The sequence below is a fragment of the Diachasma alloeum genome, unplaced genomic scaffold (genome assembly GCF_001412515.2).
Source record: "Diachasma alloeum isolate Michigan unplaced genomic scaffold, Dall2.0 Dall_scaffold_78908, whole genome shotgun sequence".
NCBI classification, from domain to species: domain Eukaryota; kingdom Metazoa; phylum Arthropoda; class Insecta; order Hymenoptera; family Braconidae; genus Diachasma; species Diachasma alloeum.
In genome coordinates, this window is record NW_021683643.1 from 4,443,254 (window position 1) to 4,465,178 (window position 21,925).

General features: G+C 38.1%; 3 protein-coding genes across 3 annotated transcripts; all 3 read left to right on the plus strand.

The window, feature by feature from the left end:
• Positions 1-1,542: 1,542 nt before the first annotated feature.
• On the plus strand, positions 1,543-3,545 carry LOC107047708. Its single transcript, XM_015270509.1, has one exon. The coding sequence runs from the start codon at positions 1,543-1,545 to the stop codon at positions 3,460-3,462; it is 1,920 nt and encodes a 639-aa protein (XP_015125995.1). The 3' UTR covers positions 3,463-3,545.
• Positions 3,546-11,570: 8,025 nt separating this feature from the next.
• LOC114841670 (filamin A-interacting protein 1-like) lies at positions 11,571-16,446 on the plus strand. Its single transcript, XM_029126732.1, has 2 exons — positions 11,571-12,515; positions 14,971-16,446. The coding sequence occupies exons 1-2, from the start codon at positions 11,571-11,573 to the stop codon at positions 16,444-16,446; spliced, it is 2,421 nt and encodes an 806-aa protein (XP_028982565.1).
• A 1,463-nt stretch (positions 16,447-17,909) lies between these two features.
• Positions 17,910-20,190, plus strand: LOC107047803 (myosin-7). Its single transcript, XM_015270642.1, has 2 exons — positions 17,910-18,052; positions 18,293-20,190. The coding sequence occupies exon 2, from the start codon at positions 18,293-18,295 to the stop codon at positions 19,772-19,774; it is 1,482 nt and encodes a 493-aa protein (XP_015126128.1). The 5' UTR covers positions 17,910-18,052; the 3' UTR covers positions 19,775-20,190.
• The last annotated feature ends 1,735 nt before the right edge of the window (positions 20,191-21,925 follow it).

Genomic DNA, 21,925 nt, shown 5'->3' on the forward strand with positions numbered 1-21,925 from the left:
TATCTCTTTGAAAACCAAGGGAACGGACTGGTCAGTTGAACTTCAGTGCCTTCTCTACCAACGTCCATTGAATTCATATTGGAGCTCCATTCGAATTCTAGTGAAATTCTAGTTGTTTTCTGCATCGATTTTTAATGAAAATTATTCAGCTTTATTTTTTTAACAGTTATTCGTTCGAAAAAAGTTGATAGATGTTGATTTTTCTACACAACTTTTGACATTATTCCTATGACGATGCCTAAGTAATTATGAGTTATCCAAGTTGTTGCTCTTGGGTTTTGTAATGAAGAACAAAAAAAATACAACGGGAAGAATTTGAAAATTCATGCCTGACCATGTCTAGAGCAAAACAGATCAAGATAATGATTCGTATAGAAAAATTGTAATTTATTGACTTACTTCTATCAAATATCTCTTCAAAATCGCAGGGTAAAGTTCGTGATCCTATTTACTAAAGATGAAAGAAACGTGAAGTTGTTTTATATCGAAATATCTCGAAACTGCCTGGCCGCTAATATATCATCGGTGAAATTAATAAATTCTGTCCTTTTATGGAGACCGATTATTTTGAAAAATTGAAGATAATTAATTGAAAATGAAAAATTCTTTATAGATTCTGTTACTCTACTTCGCTATTCACTTTCAATCATTGTCGAATTCTCTTTGATTCATTATCAATATTTATCAGGTATTCATGAGCAAATGAAATTCAATGAATTCCATTTCTTTATTTCAAAAAATGAATAGATCAGCGCGCGCGAGAGCGCGCGCATAGATCTTGTTTTTAATAAAAAGAATGGTGCAGAAAGCAAATAGAATTATTACAGAGTTTCAATGAGAATTCAAAGAAAAGTCCTCGACAGCGATCGGTAAATTTTTCCATGCATGTTAGGAACAGATATAAGATGATACGTTATTTCGAACAATACCTTCTTCGAAGCACAGTGTATTTGCAAGGAGCAGCATGGGGATCCACCAATCGTTGTCGTGTTGTTAGGGTACAGCGGCACTTGTTTGTTCCGATAGATAATCACCGTTTCCTGCGACAAACCAAACAATCGCTGATATTGAAATCCTTCTCTCACTGATTGAAGGACCATCATCGTATCCAAAATAACCTGGCCCATTCTTTAGGATTCTTCAATCTGCCTCAAGATGCACTTATTTGTTATCATTGCCTTTTGTTCACCATTGGGTAGGTCCATCATCGGCCAGTTTCCCGTCCACCCGATTTTCGCAAGGAAGCGCGCATGCGCAGACGTCAGAGGCTAAATGTCATCATTTTTATTTCACAACACGAATGCCCCTGTCGCTCCCAACAATTAATACGAAATCAGCAGGAGAATTATTACTCCACTTGGATACACTGAACCCACACAATTACCATAAAATCTCCAAAGATATTCATGATCTGAGATTCGCACAAAAATCTAGAGGTAAGTCGACGAATTCAAATGACTGGTCGACGTGTGCAGGTTAGGTATTGTTATTTCCAGAAAGTCAACAATTAGAGGGAAACATTTTCAGATGGATATTAATGACATGAGTAATTCACTGCCTCCATCATCTCCAATCTTCATTCAAGATGAAGGGATTTCTCCAAAACGTCGAAAGTTCGACACATCCAATTTATCGAGTTTCAGCTCGTCTACCGGGACTGAGGAGGAATGTAGACAACTGAAAACTCTGCTCGAAACCTTTCGTGCCAGATTATCCCGGACTGAAGCCACTGCCACCCAACTCCACAGAATGCGAAGAGAAGTCGATCAAATTTTTCTGAGTGAGAAGGCCGAGCTGCAGAGCGAACTCCATTTAGCCGAAGAGAGGATCGAACAGTTGCAAAAGCATCTCGTGACAGTAACCAAGAGTAATCATGAATTGCGTGAAGCCCTGGTGGCTGCAGAAGCAAACACGCCCCAGATGAAGACCAAGATGGGGCGAAGAATTTCGGTATTATCGATAGAGAATAATCAACTGAAAGCCAGCACAATTCCCTCAAATTCCGATTTTGGAAAAGCTTCGGCATCACCAGAGCCCCAAGAGGACGAAAAAGAAGGCCTGAAGGAGAAACTCAAAGCTGCTGTGAAAAAGATATTCAAGTTGGAGCAGAAACTGAACACTATGATCTCTCGAAGTGAATTTAAACGTCAGAGTGTTGAGCTCAAAAGTGCCAAGATTAGAATACAGGAGCTGGAAGCTGCAGAGAAAGAGAAAATCAAGGTGAGGAGTCGGTCAACGCCTAAGAAGGAATCGAAACCTGAGGATATTGAACTCGAAGACAAGTTGAACTCAGAGGAGTCCAACTGTATTCACTCAGAGGGGGAAAAATCAGCGAAGCCTAAAGCGAAGAACTTTGTAGAAAAAATGCTATTGTGCCCGAAAATTCTTTCCATCTCTCTCGAGCCTGTGAAAACGAAAGCACTCATTAAGAAGGAAATGTCGAGGGAGGAACATTTGGACGATGCAGAGGAGGCTGAACAGGTGCTAGTGCTGGAGGACAAGAAAGAACAAGCCTCAAGGTATCATTCATCAGACAGTGACACTTCTTCAGAGGCTTCAGAGCAAAAGACTTCTGCTAAGGACACTGGAGTACTTTCGATGGAAGAAGACGAAACACTGAGGTTCCAAGTGGATGATTATGTCCCTGGAGAGTTCCAAGTCATGTCATTTGGGAATGAGGCCTCAAATTCACGTGCTTATAGAGATTTCCGATGGATTGAGTCGAATAGTGCCGAGGTCTTGGTGGATTTAGAACGGGAGACATCTGATGGTGATGTAGCAGAAGCTGTTTCTGAGGTAAAACCTAAAGGACTGAAGCCTCGAGCCGATGACCACGTTCTTAAAGAATGTCATGTTGTTCTCACTAAGGATGACTCTCTGAATCTGGGTTATAACAAGATTCTTCGGGAGCGTGAGTTGAATTTCGATGATTCCTCAACAGGGTCAGAGCAGGAGACATCTCTTGAAGGAACAGTTGCAGTTGGAAATAAAGAGGAAGAAAAACTGGGGGACCAGATGTTTGAGCCTCACGTGATGTTGATTCAGAATGAGTATTCCAATCAGCTCCCTTTAAATTCAATTGATCACAATGACTCGTGGATAATGTCTCACGGCAACGACTCCTGCTCAGATGTTCGACTGGCATCATTGCACCAGCTAACACTCAAAGTTGGAAAGAATTTCATGCTGGTTTCAAACTCGAAATTCTTCCAGATGGACTGGCGTAATGAGTACAGGCATATTGGGAAGAACAAGTGGAGCTGCGAGAAATGTGATTGGATTGAATTGCGCAGATTTCGTATTGAGGATCATGTATGGGTGGTGCATTATGAAGAATGTTTCAAGTGTCCTCATTGTCCATTCAATGATGAGGGGAATTATTTTCCGTCGCGGAGCAACATGAAGCAGCATCTCAAACGAACGCATCCAGATTTGTCAATACAATCGAAGGGAGGTTTCTGAAAAACCGTACGATTCAACAGTGAAGTGATTTACATAGATGACTGATTTGACTCCAAGACGAGTTCAGCTTGAATTCCTTTGGAGAGGAATAAGAGAATTTTCTTGTGAAGAGTTTTTCATAGCCTGGAAAATGTATTTCGAAGTTAAATACTTTTTTTGCGTTACTAATTCGTCACTGAGGTAGTTGCGTCGTGGATTGTTTCAATCGATATAATTGTGTTGGAGCTCTCGACTGTTTTGCACACTTACACCTTTTGGAGAAGTGCTCCCAGGAGATTTATACGCTTGAATTCCTTTGGAAAGGAATAAGAGAATTTTCATATGAAGAGTTTTTCATAGTCTGGAAAATGTATTTCGAAGTTAAATACTCTTTTTGCGTTACCAATTCGCCACACGCACGAAAAAATTTAATAGAAAAACCTATTGAATTCGTTGGAACATTCTATTGAATTTCTATTAAACTTTCTATTAGTTTTTGGCTGATTCTATTGACATATTCAATAGAAAAAATGCAATAGAAAAAGTTTACAGAATTCGATTTTTCTATATAATTTATTCTTTTCATATATTTTCTGTAGAATTTGCTCGACTCAAATTTTCATTCCAAGTTTTTTTCATTCTATTTTTCTTTCCTTCTCATCAAGAAAATCAAACGAAAAAATTCAGAAAATTTGAGCCGAGGAAATTCTATAGAAAATATCTCAATAGAATAAGTTACATAAAAAAATTGAATTCTATTGACTTTTTCCACTGAATATTCTCTATTGAACATTTCAATAGAATCGGCCAAAAACTAATAGAACAGTTCAATAGAAATTCAATAGAATTTTCTAACGAATTCGATAGGTTTTTCTATTAAATTTTTTCGTCCATGCACTGAGGTAGTTGAGCCATAGATTGTTTCAGTCGATGTAATTGTATTGGAGCTCTCGACTGTTTTGCACACCTACACCTTTAGGAGAAGTGCACACACGAGTTTTATACACTTGGACTACGATTTGTATTATACTAAACGATTTTCTGCATGGAGTTGCATTAACCACTTTAAAATTTTCCTATGTTCGCACTCGTTTACCAAGTGCATCACATCCTGTGGTAGAAAAATTTTGATGCTCTTGACGCAAATTAGAGAACGAGGAATAATGGATACTCTCGACTTGTTTTTCAATGTTTATAACTTGGGAATAAATTTATCTTTCGATCTCAGTCTACGCTGATTACAAAAGGGATGAAATTGAGTTTATATTGAAAAAAAACATCCCATTCCATCAATGATTGAATGAATTATGGGTTATATATATAAAGGAATCAAAAGTGTCCACTTTGCCTTACACTCTCCCATATTCTAAAATTCCAAATCTAAATTTGTGAATATTATTAATTATTTCATATTGTGATAAACAATAAATCAATCAAATACTAATATTGACCATTAGATGAGATATCTGTCTTATGTACTCTCTCATCATTTGTCTTCCATTGGGAAATTATTCATTCACGATCAAATAGGAAACCCAGCTTATTACAAAGTGATTCAGGAATTTCCCTCGTTTTCAAAGTGTTGGTCTGTTCTTGGAAAAATTTTCAGTATTATGTATCAGGTCGTTAGTTATTCATCTTCCCTGGGGAAATTATTAATCCTTGATGGAGTAAGAAACCACGTATGAAAAAATTCAATAGAAAACCTAACGAATTCGCTAGAAAATTCTATTGGAATTCTACAGGAATTCTATGGGGTTTCTATAGGATTTCTATTGTAATTCTATTGAAAAATTCGATTTGTTTTTTACGCTGATTCTATTAGATATTCGATAAGAAAAAGTAGATTTCAAATTTCTGTTCGAATTTTTCTCTGGAGATTTTTTCTATTAGAAATTATTGGACACAAATTTTCTAAGTTTTGTCCGCAGGATTTTGTTTTGTTTTGCATTACAGAATGCGAGTGGAAAAAATATGAAAATTGATACCCAAGCATTCTTATAGAAAAAGTCTCAAGAGAACATTTCAAAGAGAAATTCGAAATCTATTGACTTTTTCTTATCGAATATCCAACAGAATTAGTGCAAAAAACAAATAGGATTTTTCAATAAAATTCCAATAGAAATTCTGTAGAAATCCCATAGAATTCCTATAGAATTCCAATAGAATTTCCTGGCGAATGCGCTAGGTTTTCTATTCAATGTTTTCAAGCGTGACCTGGCCTGTCAGACTCTTCTAGCGATTTTCCTGGGACCTGAAGTGTTGATCTATTCCTGCAGACGTTGGAATGGTGACGTTGGTTACGTTAAAGATTACATTGGTTGAATATACGATTAGTTCTGAATAAGGATGTAATGGACAAAGCTGATCGGTTATTTTACCATTGAGATTTTTCGCATTTGAAAAAAAAGATTCAATTCCATTCATTCATTAGCGAACAATTGAAGAAAAACTTTACCACACACATACATCAATGCATACGGATACTGTCTCGTCTCACACTGAAATTTTAATACTAAAATATGGGAGAACTGAGACGACCAAGCTACGATATTTTCACTAGGTGCGTTATGCATTGATGAATAAACTAGATTCAGAACTAGACTATTTATACTAGATAGTAACAAAAATGGCAGATAGCATATAATTTTATAAAAATCGAGTGACTAGATGACCACGATAATGTATTATTTTATCTGGGTATATCCTGTGGGTGATTTATGCATATCTTGTTCTCTAACTCCTATCATATTCTCTTTCTCTATGGATTGTTGATCATGTAATTTACTTGGGTTGTCCTTAGGGGGTCCTCATTAAACCCCAGGACATGAATAAAAAGCTTTAATTATAATAATAATAATAATAATAAACAGTGAATGTTTTGAATGTTTATAAATGAACATGAATGCGGTGAGTCACTTGAAACCATCACTATAATTGCACAACAAATTGTCTTTTACACTTTAAATTACACTAGTCTTAAAAGTACTTAACATTATGAGTATTCTAATATTAACTTGAATTGAAACTCTCTTTAATGCAAGACTTGGCGAGGTCGATTTAAAGGTTTTGATTTGAAGCGCGAGATGAATCCGTGAACTGGTCGGAGTAGACTGAAGTTTAAAATTTTCATGAGAAGTTACATGGCCCTTGCAATCTAAGGTGAGAAGGAGTTTCTGAAATACGATTGGTTGGAAAAGCCGTTGAAATTTCCCCTGGATGCAATTGGTCAAGTAAAGGGATAAGCAAAGTACATGTAGAAAAAAAAGGGAAAGCGGACCGGGGAGCGACGCGGTCTCGGTACGCGTTGAGGGCGAGTGTTGCACACGTGGTGACCAGCGGGGCTGTCTGGAAATGCAGCAACCGGGTAAACGTGCAAAAAATGGGAAATTTTCCTCACGAAAACTTATATTAAAAAAAGGGACTATTGTCCAAATTTTCCGTTTCCTACGTGATTTTCTGGAGAATCCTGAGATTTTGAGTTTCTCTTAAGTATTTCGAATAATTTATGATTTTGTCTACGCCTGGCCAAAGTCTTTAGTTTTTTAAAAAGTTTGAAAGTGAAGATTTTCATAAGATTTTAGAAATTTACTGAAATCTATTTTTTGTTAAATAAAATTGAATATTAAAAAATGTTGGTACGCAACAGACACGGTCTAACAATTGCATTTTCGGGCTTTGTAGATCATAATGGGATGGATAATATAACACAAAAAATCCAAAACTTAAATTTGAACGATTATAATACTTCTACTCGGAAGCAAAAATGGCAAATTGAATATTACCAACGTAGAAATTGTTTAATTTGAACATGCCAAAGTTTTAAACATCCAATACAGGGCCGCGATTTTGCTCGTTTTATGTCGACATAAAATCAAATTTCAACCAAGTCTAGTTGAATATTCCGAATCCAGGACTATCATTGGTTGAAATTTCCGATTTTATGTCGACATAAAACGAGCAAAATCGCTCCCCTGGAAACCATATTTTGTTCTCCCAATTTCTTTCTAAAACTCTCCAAGCGCATGCGCACGGTATCAGAAAAAAGGCGGGATTGCATTGTCGTGTTGTTACCAACCGTCACAATCATTGTAAAGACTGCAGATATAAAAGACCACAGTCATTTCGAGCTTCTTCTCTGTAAAAAAAAACCTGTGTCTGACGTGAATCATCCCCATTGAACTGACCAATTTCAACGGAAATATCTATACGTGAGTCAGGCAATAATTCAGTGTTTCAAGGTTAGATACTGCTTCCCTCAAATCAATACCGTTAATAACCCCAATATTGACAACTTTCAGATGAGCGAACAACTCATTGACAGGTCCCAGTGTTCATCATCTGAAGACCATCAGATACCTCCGAAACGCCGACGACTCGACATGTCGAACAGCTCGACCCTGAGCCCTTTATCGAATGACTTAGTCCTTTCCCTTGAACAGGAGTTGAGAGTTTTGAAGAGAGAAATGACAAGCCTCCGTAGCAGATTATCTCAGACTGATATCAGTCTCAAGAGGAGCAGACAAATGAATGAATGGTCTGACAATCAGATGAATATTCTCAAGGATCAGCTGCAAATGGAGACTGCGACAACAGAACGACTTCGACAAGAATTGAAGAGAAAAATGGAGACTATCCATGCAGCTCATGCAGCTCAGATGGCTGTAGAGTCCGAGCTGTCTCAAGTGAAAACCTTAACAAATGGAAGGATCAGCGGATTGATAACTGAAAATGCCTTACTAACAGCTCAGGAAGTACAGTCCACAAATGGAAAAATTCCAACACCATCGCAGTTCCAGAAGAATGACAGAGAAACTCAGAGGAAGCTGGAAGCTGCAGAGCAGAGGGTAATCAAATTGGAGGAGCAGTTGAAGGAGAATTCGAAACTGCAGAAGGAATTCAACTGTCAAAAAATGGAGCTCGAACACGCCAAAGTCACCATTAAGGCGTTGAAAGCTGAAATTCTCACCTGTCAACATCCAAAAGAGTTTACCACAATGAAAAAACGTGTTGCGCAGTTGGAGGAGGAACTATTCAAAGCAAAAGAAATTATCTCATCCCAACTTGATGCTGAAGAGGAAAGACGTCTTCTGAGGGAGAAAATATGCTTTCTGCAGAAGAAATTGGATCAGCAAAGCGAAAGTTTTCCAGTACAGAAGATCGTTGAGGTGAGGCCTAAAGTCGATGCAGAACAAATTGGGCGTGATGAGGTGGGGAAGACATCCCAGGAGGCTGTACAAGTACCAGATACAACGACAACAACAATCAAGATTGAGCCTGATTTGTTGTTGAGTGAAGAGAATTCTTCAGACGGTTTTCGGGACAAGGAAAGGAATGATTGTAATTCAGCTTCAAAGGCTAATGATGAAATCATTGCACCATTGGAAACCCAAGATGAAGATGAAGCTCCTCTCCTGCAACCATCGAAGGACATGACAACAGTGAAATTAACGAGAGGTCAGGCACAGAAGGCTCGTCCTACAAATCCAAAATTCTTCGAACTTGATTGGAATAAAGAGTACAGACACGTAGAAGGACAGAAATGGAAGTGCAATAGATGCTCCAAGACTTCTACATGTCAACCATACCTCAAGGATCATGTATGGGTTGCACATTATGGAGAGAAGTTTCAATGCACTCATTGTACTCATCATCTCTTGCGGAGGACTTCCATTGGTTGGCATAATAAGAAAAAGCATCCAGAGTTGGTGGCCCCGAAAGACATTAAAGCGAAAAGTAATTAATTGAGAAAAGTGGTTTTTCTATTCGCTACAATCATTGACGATGTGACAGTTCGTGAATGTCATACTTATATTAATATCATATTTTTTAATTTTTTCTGTTGGGAGAAATCATGTAAATATACATGAACTCGTTTTTAACATTGCAGAGTAGCAAATGACTTTTTCATAATTTCGGCATTAAAATTGTAATATTTATTAATTTCGTACCCTGGTGGATCGATCGATGGCTACTCGATGGGGACTCGATAGGAGATCGACTAGTGCACTCGGTCGATGGTCGGTCGATCATTCGTTGATCACTGGATAGATGGTTAGTCGATTGATGGTCGATCATTGGTTGATTGGTGGTCGATTGTTAGTCGATGATTAGTCGATTAACGGTCGATGGTCAATTGTTGGTCGATTGCTAGTCGATCATTGGTCGATCGTTATTTGATCGATAATCAACCAATCGAACAGCCATCGACTAGCACTTGACTGAGTGCTCAGCTCGACCCTCATATCGAGTGATCCATTAGGGTAAACAAGTTATGAAATAAGAAATACTTAGGACAAAACAATTCAACTCTAAATGGAACAAATATAACTGAAGGGAATAGAGGAATGTTTCCGAGGGCCTCCGGGTAAAGACAATTGAAAGTTATAAAGGAAGTGTGCCCTATAGTTTTAACGGCTCTGTTGAGCTCCGATTTTTAATGCAATTAATTCGAAGACGAATCAACTAGTACTTGGACTCAATTCACCATTGTTCAAAATTGATGGCCAAAATAAATAGAGGACATTGACTATATTGACTATATTCTAGGTTTTTGTTTTATTTTTTGGGGCTAACGAACAAGTGCGTGATTTAAGTAACACCGAGTACACCGCATGAGATTTATCATCTTATTATTGCACGGAGAGAAATGTTCAGTAAAAATTACGGAACTCACAATTCGCTTACCGATTACGGAGTCGACTCAGAAAATTTAAGTGACGTTATCGTAAATTTTCACAGTAGACTCAGGTAAAAATTAGGGACCGGTCTGGAAAAATTCCGTGATTTTAGGTAAAAATTACGTGATGTTCCATAAAATTCCCTGCAACCACATTTCGCTCCGGAATTACGGCAAAGATACGTCATTTTTATTGAATATTTCTCTCCGTGTGGACATTCTACAAAAGTGTCGAAGAATTTTTCTCTAAACTTAATATTCTGAAGATGAAATCGAAATATAATCGTCTCTTCCACACCGTATAACAGACATTTAAAGGAGCTTCAAGTTTGTGTCGTTGTTTACGCCGGGCATGATCTCAATGCCCATTAAAGATGTTATCTTAAACTCGCTAACAGGTTTAGGGAATTCAAATTCCGTAATTCTACACTAGTCAGCAAAATTAATTAGCTATTTTACGAAGATACTATGTTGTTCTACAATTCTATTGAAAATATTCAAGAGAACTTAAAGTTCTTCTAATCATAACACACCACTTTTGAATTGAGTACACAAGTGTTTCTGGATTCTCCTGCAACTACCATGTCGATAAAGAAGAGTTCCCCCCACGCGCATGCGTACGCCATGTCACACACGAAAATAGTGGGATATTATTGTTTGGAAGTGCAACAATCATCGTCATAAAAAAATCGAGGCACAACTCTCGTGAAGACCTTAAAGATCTACAATGTCAGTGAACAATCTCAATTAACGAGAAAGAGAATTCTCATAATTTGATCATCTCAAATGACATTTAAACGTAAGTACAAGAACCATCAACGCAAAAGTTTCGAGGTTAAGGGGTAATAGAAGGCCAACATTTCCTCGAAATTTTCAAACAAATTTCCTGCTCAAAGTTATTCGTATTTTTTTAACCCAAAGCACATTGACCTTCATCATCGCTTCCTGACGATTAATGTGCTTTGATTTGTAAAAATATCGATTGGCCGCATTCTGTTACCCCTTAAAGATTGTTGTTTTCAAATCAGTTACACCTAATAATAACACCTTTCAGATGAATGAGAGCTCCGTCGACTATTCACAATGTTCATCCCCTGGAGATCTGGAAATATCTCAAAAACGTCAAAAACTCGACGTATCAAACTCATCAAGTCTCAACACTTCAGACAATTACTCCGCACTACACCCTGAGTGGGAAACAACGTATATGAAGCAAGAAATCGCGCGCCTTCGTAAAAAATTATTGCAGACTGAAGCCCTCCTGAAGTTGCGTGAGGAGAAGAGAGAATTGTTTCAGAAAGAAATGGACATGCTGGAGATGCAGTTGCCGGTGGAGGCTGAAACGACTGAACGTCTGAATTGCGATCTGGAAACTGCAATAAGAAACATTCATGCATCTCGTGAAGCCCAGGCGACTGCAGAAGAAGAACTTGCTGAAACGAAGATCTGAATGGAGGAGAAAATCAGAGAATTGATGAATGAAAAGGCCTCACTAGCAGCCAAGACCATCCGTTACACATTTATAAAGACTCCAGCAGCATCACAGTCCCAGGAGGATGCGACAGAGACTCAAAGGAAGCTGAAAACTGCAGAACAAAGAATAATCAGGTTGGAAGAACAGTTGGAGGGACATTCAACGCTGCAGACACAATTCAATCGCCAGAAAAGGGAGCTTGAAGAGGCAGAAGTCACAATTCAGAAGTTGAAGGCAGAGTTATTCACTCGGGAATATCCAAAAGAACTTTCGGTAGTGACGAGACGTCTTGAGCAGTTGCAGCAGGAGTCGCCAGTTGCGAACAAAGTCATCTCATCCCTTCGTGCAGTTGAAGAAAAGAGGCATCTTCTTGAAGAGCAAAGGCTTCGTCTGCAGAAACGATTGGAGGAAAAGGGAGACAGTCCATTAGTGCAGGAGGATGTTGAGATACTGTTTGAAGGTAACAATTTACCGATGATCAGTACTGAGATGCAGACCAAAGCTCAGGACGTTCATCAATTACCAGATGTTCCACAAATAACGATTAAAATCGATTCTGATCTGCCGTTGAGTGAGGACGATTCGTCCAATGCAATCGATCATGAGAATGAGGATGACTGTGATTCTACAGATGCATTTGACCATCAGAGTTCGTCATCAAAAGCTCCAGACAAAGATGCATCTCCTTCCCTCCGAGCATCGAAGAACATTAACTCGTCTTCACTGAAATCGAAGAAAACAGAGCCACGAAGAGTCCCTGCAAGCACGACAGGAAAGGATTCCTTCGTTCGTCCCACGAATCCAAAGTTCTTCGAGATTAATTGGGATAGAGAGTACAGTTATCCGTCGAAGGGGCAATGGGCGTGCAAAAAATGTCCCCAAATGTTCACACGTAGTGTACGAATGCAGGATCATGTATGGGTAACACATTATGGCGAGAAATTCGAGTGTGTTCATTGCAGTTATCGTCTCTCGTGGAGGGGACACATTAGTGCGCACAATAAAAAAGAACATCCTCATTTAGTTTGTGAGAGGAAAAGTAAGAAAGGAATTTGTTAACTGAGAGATCTCGGGTAACAGTTTTCACTTGAGTTGAGCAAAACAACAAAATTTCATTGCATTATTATGTTTTTTCATTTGTCCTGGGAAAGATTGGTGTGAATATTCAGTAGATTCTGAGTATTAAATTGAAAGTGGCAGGATCTTTCGAATAAGGGCATTCAAATATTATCCTACATGAGTAGGAGGAAGGGGGGCTGTAGTTTTTGACACTTTGGGGTCCAAAAACTCCAAAAATCGTGTGATGTAATATTTGGCTGGCCTTCCTTATGAGCGTTGAATAAACCCGATGATATTTATGTGCTCAGTAGTGAAATGGTGAAGCTAGAAGCAACATTTTGTTTATTTTTATTTAATCAATGAGGATTTCCATGAAAAATGAAGACCACAAGAAGGTTTCTGTTTAATTCAAGACATCAGGTGATAATAAAACTCTAATCAAGTCTATCTTTCATTTCAACTCTTTTACTATACGAAATTAATGAATATACATGAAATTGAATTTGTCATAGATATTAGTTATATTTGCCAGTACTCACAAAGGAGTGGCTGCTCAAAATGACTTCGATTGACTGGCAGAACATTGATTGCTTCATGATTAAACACTTGTACTCATAGCTTTATCTGATTCAACGTACATACGATATAAATAGAATTCTATCCTCTCACATAAAGATGATACAACGGTCTGATATGAGATTTAAAAAAAAAATTTAAAGTAGGTACAATGTTTAGGTGAAACATTTTTCCAGGACATCATTCCTAAGTGAAAAAATGCGGGTGACAAGGCCCATTGAAATGGGCGAAAAAATTCCTGATAATTTTCAACATTCTGCTAGCATTCCTCATTAATTTTTCTATCAACTGATCAGGCATGCAATTTTTCAGATATTGGTGCAACCAGGACTGATGTTAATGCCATCATGAAATCTTTTATATATACAGGGAACAAAGCACGAGGACGGAGAATTCATCGTATAAAAGCAATAATAATTTTGAAAAAGATAGTGTAAAGGCTGTGGTCTTCATGACTATTCCATTTTTTATATATAAATGGGTTCAATTCGTTTAGTACACGGAGAGAAATGTTCAGTAAAAATTATGGAACTCACAATTCGCTCACCGATTACGGACTCGACTCAGGAAATTTAAGTGACGGTATCGTAATTTTTCACAGGAGATTCAGATAAAAATTACGGAACGCCCTGGAAAAATTCCGTGACAGTTCCGTAAAATTTCTTACAACTCCATTCCGCTCTGGAATTATGGAAAAGATACGTAATTTTTATTGAATATTTCTCTCCGTGTAGGTTTTACATAAACCCAATACAATTCTAATCGTACGTTTTCGCACAAAACTTCTCAACACTTTGGGCAATAACTTTGTACTTAGGACTGTACGAAACACAGACATCTGAAGATTAATCCCAGCAGATACATTAGGAATTGATAGGAGTCCTATTGAATGATGGATTTCCAACTGAAGCCCTGGACGTGTTTTCCTCCGAGTTGTGCATCTCTTGTCCTAGGGTGAACAGGCCAATTGCTGGACGGTGAAGTGAAATTCTAGTTTTGTGGTAGGATCTAAAATAAAAAAATCATCTAAATGGGAATATCATGGCTTTCATACTTTCAAGAATGTTTTAATTAGCAGAACAAAATTATTTGAAGGCAAAATAACGAAACAAAGAATAATTAAATTAATAAATAGTTGAATGCAGCCGAAACCCCTAATTTTCTCAATGATTGGGATATTTATTTATTAAATGTTGATTAATAGAAAAAATAATTCATCACATGATTATATACGAGTGATATTCTTGAAAAGTGAAATAATCAGTACAATTTTATTTTATTATTCATGGAATATTCAATATAAATAGAAATAAAATGAAACTTTGAATTATTCATTCTTTTCGCTCTTCGTTTAGATTATTCTCTTAAAGACACACAATTCCGGACGAAACATCTACTGAGAATCACAAAACTCAAAATTTAAAAAAAAACCTATTTCCCTCCTAACCCTCTCCGTGCGCATGCGCCCGTCATCAGATGAAAAGAGCGGGATTGCATTATGTCTATTGTTTGCTGTTGTCACAATAGCTGTAAAAGAGGGCAGGCTCAAATACCACAAGCATTGTTCGGAGCTTCTTCCTTACAAAAAAACTTACGATTGACGTGAATCATCTACATTGAATTGCTCGTTTTTCCTTCAAGGCTCTTAATGTAAGTCACAGGCCAGCATTGAATTCTTCAAGGTTAGACATTGTTTCCTCTCATCAATATCATTAATAACATCAATAATGACAACTTTCAGATGAGCGAGCACCTGATTGATAGGTTCCAGTGTTCATCATCTGGAGACCATCAGATACCTCTGATACGCCAACGACTCGACATGTCGAAGACCTCGACCCTGAGCACTTCATCGAATGACTCTGTCCTTCCCCTTGAACAGGAGTTGAGACTTTTGAAGAGAGAAATGACAAGCCTCCGTAGCAGATTATCTCAGACTGAAGTCAGCCTCAAGAGAAGCAGACAAATGAGTGAATGGTCTGACAATAAGATGAATATTCTCAAGGACCAGCTGCAGATGGAGACTGGAACAACAGAGCGACTACGACAAGAGCTGAAGAGAAAAATGGAGACTATCCATGCAGCTCATGCAGCTCAGATGGTTGTAGAGTTCGAGCTGTCTCAAGTGAAGACCTCAACAAAGGAAAGGGTCAGCGAATTGACAGCTGAAAATGCCTTACTAACAGCTCAGGCAGAACATTCCACAAGTGGAAAAATTCCAACACCATCACAGTCCCAGAAGAATGACAGAGAGACTCAGAGGAAGCTGGAAGCTGCAGAGCAGAGAGTGATTAGATTGGAGAAGCAGTTGGAGGAGAATTCGACACTGCAGAAGGAACTCAATATGCAAAAAATCAAGCACGAGCAAGCCAAAATCAACATTAAGGAGTTGAAAGCTAAAATACTCACCTGTGAATATCCAAAAGAGTTTGCAACAATGAAAACACGTGTTGCACACTTGGAGAGGGAATTACTTAAAACAAAAGAGATTGCCTCATCCCAATTTGGTGCTGAAGAGGAAAGACGTCTTCTGGGGGAGGAAATATGCTGTCTGCCGAAGAAATTGGACCAGCAAAGCGAAAGTTTTCCAGTGCAGAAGATCGTTGAGATGAGGCCTAATGTCAATGCAGTACAGATTCAGCGTGATGGGATGGGGAAGACATCCCAGGAGGCTGGAACAATACCAGAAACAACGACAACAACTATCAACATTGAGCCTGATTTGCTGTTGATTTACGAGAATTCGTCGGAGGCAGGTTGTGACGAGAAAACAAATCGTTTTAATTCAGCTTCAAATACAAATCATGAAGTTATCGCTAGATCAGGACCTCGAGATGCAGATGAAGCTCTTCTCCTGCAAGCAGCGAAGAACATGGCAGTAGGGAAATTGACGAAGGCAGAGCCCCAAAAGGCTCGTGAGAAGATCTCAAGGATGGTCCCCGCTGCTCGTCCCGCGAATCCCAAATTCTTCAAGCTTGATTGGACTACAGAATATCATAGCATAGGAGAACGCAAATGGAAGTGCAGTAAATGTTCCAAGATTTCTGGATCTCAACGATGCATGCAGGATCATGTATGGGTTGAACATTATGGAGAAAAATTCCAGTGCACTCATTGTTCTCATCTCCTGTCGGAGAGGTACTCCATCGGTTTGCATAATAGGGGAGAGCATCCAGAGTTGGTGATGATCAGACCTATTAAAAAGGAAATTGATTGAGTGAGAGACGTGGTTCCTTCATTCGCTGCAGTCATTGCACAATCCTAAAAGACCTCTGAGTTGGATTGATATTTCATTTTACAATTTGTTCTCGTGAATTCATGTAAATATGCAGCTGAATGATCGCAATTTAATATCAACCCTTATTATATTTTACTGGATTTCAACTTTGGAGAGGAGCAGGCGAGTATTTGATGATTGTTGAGAAAGAACTATAATGTTCACGAATTCAGTAACTAAGTTGCCAAGCATTCGGAGTTAATCAGCTAAATTTTAGGGGAGCTTCTCGATGAATGTCTCAATTCTACGGAACAAAGAAAAATTTTCCTGGAAGTCTTCGTGCTGAAGAGTCATAAGGATTGCATACAAGAAAGGCACCCACCAGCATTTTTCTAGTTCTGTTAAGTTTTCAAGTATTCGGAAAAAAAACACGTTCTGAATAAATAAACATGTTTTTCATTCTGATACTCCACTATACGTAATTAATAATTTTAATAAATAAAGAAAAGGGAGAACCATGTTGGTGTTAGTTTTATTTCTGAGCAATCGTCAAGAAGATCGTAATCAAAATAAGCTGGACTATAAAATGACTGACATGAATTGTTTGATTATTGAATGGTGCATGATGTCTAGGTGTCCACTGATGCGAAGACTCCATCTCATCTGCTCGAAAGATCTAATAGAATTTTCGAAGAATTTAAACGATCATTCGGCTGACATTCTTTTCATTTAGTGTGAGTGTATGGGGGGAAGGATGTTTCAGTTATTGTTGAACACGTGCCAAAAAATTGCGCAAGTTCTCTATAAGTTTTTAGCCGATTGTGTTAAGAAATTTCACAGCTTAAATAGAACTGTTGCATAGAGAATATGGAATAGAAAAAATGAATACATCGTGATCTTGCGATAAAACTTATTCTGTTGGCACTGTTCTAGAATTTCCTTAGTTGGGAGTTTCTAAGTTTTTTTCAATTAAGTCCAAATCAAATACTTGTACACCAGTCAGCACACTTAGGGGAGGGTGGGGTAAAATGGACATTTTAAACTTTTTTAAAATTATTCATAACTCAGAAACAAATTTATCAATTGAGCTCAGTTTAGGCTCGCCACAAAGGGAAAGAATAGTTCTTTCTATTGAAATAAATTTTATAAACATTTCAACAATATTGATTAAATTTTATTAACATTTCAACCGCTCATTAACATTAAAAAAAAGTCAAAAGTGTCGGTTTTACCCCAACCTCCCCTACTTCGTAATTCTATGAATATGTAGTATTTTTATATAATTCTATCCCAGAAATTCAAGAGAAGCAACAATCTTCCTGATCATAAAACACGGGAATTTCCAATTGGACTTAAAAATCTCTCTTGAGTCCCGCAATTGCCATGTCGATAAAGAAGACTTCTCTCCACGCGCGTGCGTAGGCCAGTTCACCTACACAAAAATGGCGGGATATCGTCATTCGGAAGTACAACAATAAGCGTCATAAAAAAATCTAAGCACACCTCTAGTAAAGATCCTGAAGGTCCATAATTACAATGAACAATATCCATTAACAGCAATTAAGATTCACATATAATTTGATACATTTCAACTTGACATCTAAACGTAAGTACCAGAACCTTCAACAGAAAAAGTTTTGAGGTTAAAAATTTGTAGCGAAGTGGTAAACTAGGATAAGCGCAAAAATGGAACTTTTTCAGGAGAGTTAAAAAATTTGACCACATTTGAGAGAACATTCGATTCCAGCAATAGAAAATTTAAAAAAAAACACTTATTCTAGTTTACCACTTCACTACAGAAATTATTGTTTCCAAATCAGTCACGCCTAACAATAAGAACTTTCAGATGAGTGAAAACTTCATCGACAGTTCACGATGTTTATCCCCTGGAGATCAGAAAATACCTCTAAAACGTCAAAAACTTGACACATCGAACAACTCCTCAAGTCTCAACACGTCAGGCAATTACCCCGTGCGGAACACCGAGTGGGAAACAACGTGCATGAAGGAAGAAATCGCGCGCCTTCGTAAAAAGTTATTGCAGACTGAAGCCCTCCTGAAGTTGCGTGAACAAAAAAGAGAATTGTTTCAGAAAGAGATGGACATGCTGGAGATGCAGTTGCAGGTGGAGGCTGAAACAACCGAGCGGCTGCATTGTGATCTAGAGACAGCAATAAGGAACATTCATGCAGCTCATGAAGCCCAGATGACTGCGGAAGACGCACTTTCTGAAGCAAAGACCTCAATGGAGAAGGAAATCAGAGAATTGATGAATGAAAACGCCTGTTTAGCAGCCAAGACCATCCGTTCCAGCTGTATGAAAACTCCAGCACCGTCACAGTTCCAGGAGGATGCTACAGAGACTCAGAGGAAGTTGAAAACTACAGAGCAGAGAATAATCAAGTTGGAAGAACAGTTGGAGGGGCATTTAACGCTGCAGGCACAATTCGATCGTCAGAAAAGGAAGCTTGAAGAGGCGGAAGTCACAATTCAGAAGTTGAAGGCAGAGTTATTCGCTCGGGAACATCCAAAAGAACTTTCGGTAGTGACGAGACGTCTTGAGCACTTGGAGCAGGGGTCTCTAGATGCGAACAAGTTCATCTCACCCCTTCGTGCAGTTGAAGAGAAGAGGCATCTTCTTGAAAAGCAAAGGCTTCGTTTGCAGAAACGATTGGAGGAAAAGGGAGACAGTCCATTAGTGCAGGAGGATGTTGAGATACTGTTTGAAGGTAACAATTTACCAATGATCAGTACTGAGATGCAGACCAAAGCTCAGGACGCTTATCAATTACCAGATGTTCCACAAATAACGATTAAAATCGATCCTGATCTGCCGTTGAGTGAGGACGATTTGTCCAACGCAATCGATCATGAGAATGAGGATGATTGTGATTCTACAGATGCATTTGATCATCAGAGTTCGTCATCAACAGCTCCAGACAAAGATGTATCTCCTTCCCTCCGAGCATCGAAGAACATCAACTCGTCTTCATTGAAATCGAAGAAAGCAGAGCCAAGAAGAGTCCCTGCGTGCACGGCAAGAAAGGATTCCTTCGTTCGTCCCACGAATCCAAAGTTCTTCGAGATTAATTGGGACAGAGAGTACAGTTGCCCGGAGAAGGGGACATGGGCGTGCAAGAAGTGCCCCGAAATTTTCACACGTAGCGAACGAATGCAGGATCATGTGTGGGTAACACATTATGGAGAGAAATTTGAGTGTGTCCATTGCTGTCATCGTCTCTCGTGGAGGGGATCCATTGGTGTGCATAATAAAAAAGAACATCCTCAATTAATTAATCAGAGGAAGAGTAAGAAAGAAATTCGTTAATTAATTGAGAGATACCAGAGGGAATAATTTTCGATTGAGCTTAACAACAGTAGATGTTGTGTTCGTTTCTTTCCTTTCAATTATTCTATAAGCCGCGAAAATTTCATCGCATTAGTATTTTTTTTTTTCATTTGTTCCGTTGGACGATTGACATGAACATTCAGTAGATTCTCAGTATTTAATTAAAAGTGATAAGATTCTTCTTATGAGTGTTAAATAAATACGAAAATATTTATATACAAAGACGGTTAACTCTCTTGAATTCCAGACATTACGTGGAAATAGCACTCTCAGCTAAATACATTCACTCTCATATCAACCTCTTACACGGAACTGAATTTCTTATGGATTTCAATTTCATTCGTCGGTACTTACAAATGAGGTGTGATTGTTTGTATTTATTGTCTTATCATTGAATATTTTTACTTATAGTTTTGTTTGATTCAACTCAAATAATATATTAATAAGATTCTCTCCTCTGAGATGAGATAAAAATGAACAAAAATTGAGTGAATAAAAATCCTTGTTGATGTTATTCATTTTTGCAAGACCTCATCCCTTAGTGAAAAATTTTACGTGATAAGGCTCGTTGAAATGGATTGAATTGCGTGTATCACTCCAATTCTGTTTTTTCCGCAGGTAAAACCTAGGTTTACAACCTTGGTGTAAAATGGTACTATTTAAATTGATTGTCAGGCATCCAATCGTATAATGTTTTGTTTAATACACAGAACTTGAGAAATCGCGTGCTAAATGGAAAAAAGCCGTATTGACCATTTTGAGATTTTTCGATCCAAGAAGTGGCAAAAGGTCGTTCAAACCTAGTCTAGAAAACATGAAATCTGGACGATTTGGGCCCTCTAGAATCATTTGCATCCAACTTCTGAGGACAATTTTTTTTTGGCGCATACGCCTTTTTTCCACAAATTTTTTCCCAATAGCAATTTTTCTGGAATGATGTTTATTTCCTTAAAAGTGCGACCGAATCCTATTCTAAAAAGAACATACGCTGTAAGCTGTAGCGTAACGCTCATTCCTCGAATTTCATTGGTCGAACATTCGGATCCGCCCGCACGTGTTCGACTTCGGTCGGCTTTCGGTTTTCGTGTCACAATTTGTCTTTAACACGCGCGCTCAAGCGCGCGATCGTTCTCGTATCAGAAAAACGAAGAGAAAACTTTTTTTTTTCATTTTTCCACTATTGGAGAAATATTTGTTGAAAAAGATCGGATGTACCGAAAAAATTGTCCTCAAAAGTTGGGTCAAAACGATTCTGCAGAGCGCAAATCGTCCAGATTTTGTGTTCCTTACATTACGTTCATATGCATACCTTTTATTATATTATTTGTCATGATAGAGAAGTATAATGAAGTTACACAAGTAGAACCAAGGCTAAAAAGGACACTAGATTGTTTTTTAAGGTTCATGAGTCAGGGATGATGATACCTTAAAGTCAATCAATTGAATCATTGCATGGAATGGCTCGTTGAATGGAGTCAATCGTTCTAATCAATGATGACTTTTTAAATTGTGCATGTAATGAATTTTTTTTCTGTGGAAAGTACAATTCTTGCTCTTTGTGATGAGCCTAGGCTGCACTCAATTGATTAATTTGTTTCAAAGTTATGGAGATTGATAGAAAATTTCAAAATGTCTATTTTGCCCCACCCTTTTGCATTGAGAAACTAATTTTGCGAGTTCGAAATGGTTCGAAGATGAGGTGTTGGGTGTCTGCATATGTTGAATTTGTGTATTGGAATGTGTCCAAGAAAACTTGGAGATAGCAATGAGGATATATCCTATCGTTTGAAAATCATAGAGTCACACACATCAGCATGAAACCCACGAATGCTAATATTGGAAGGACGACCTGTTGGATGAGAAACAAAATCAACTAGGAAAAGAGTTGAAAATAGCTGATGACTGACCTCATGATTAAATTATTTCACAACTCTACGTGTATTCTGAATTTTTTTTACAATTTGGCGAGGAACATTTTTTGAAGAAAGAAAGCATTTCTTCTCATCACAAAACCCAGAACACTTTCAAATGTAACTCCAAAGGCTCCCGCGATCGCGATTCCTCGTCGATAAAGAAGATTCTGCACATCCGCATCGAATCAGACAAAAAAAACAAGAGTTCATCCCGCTT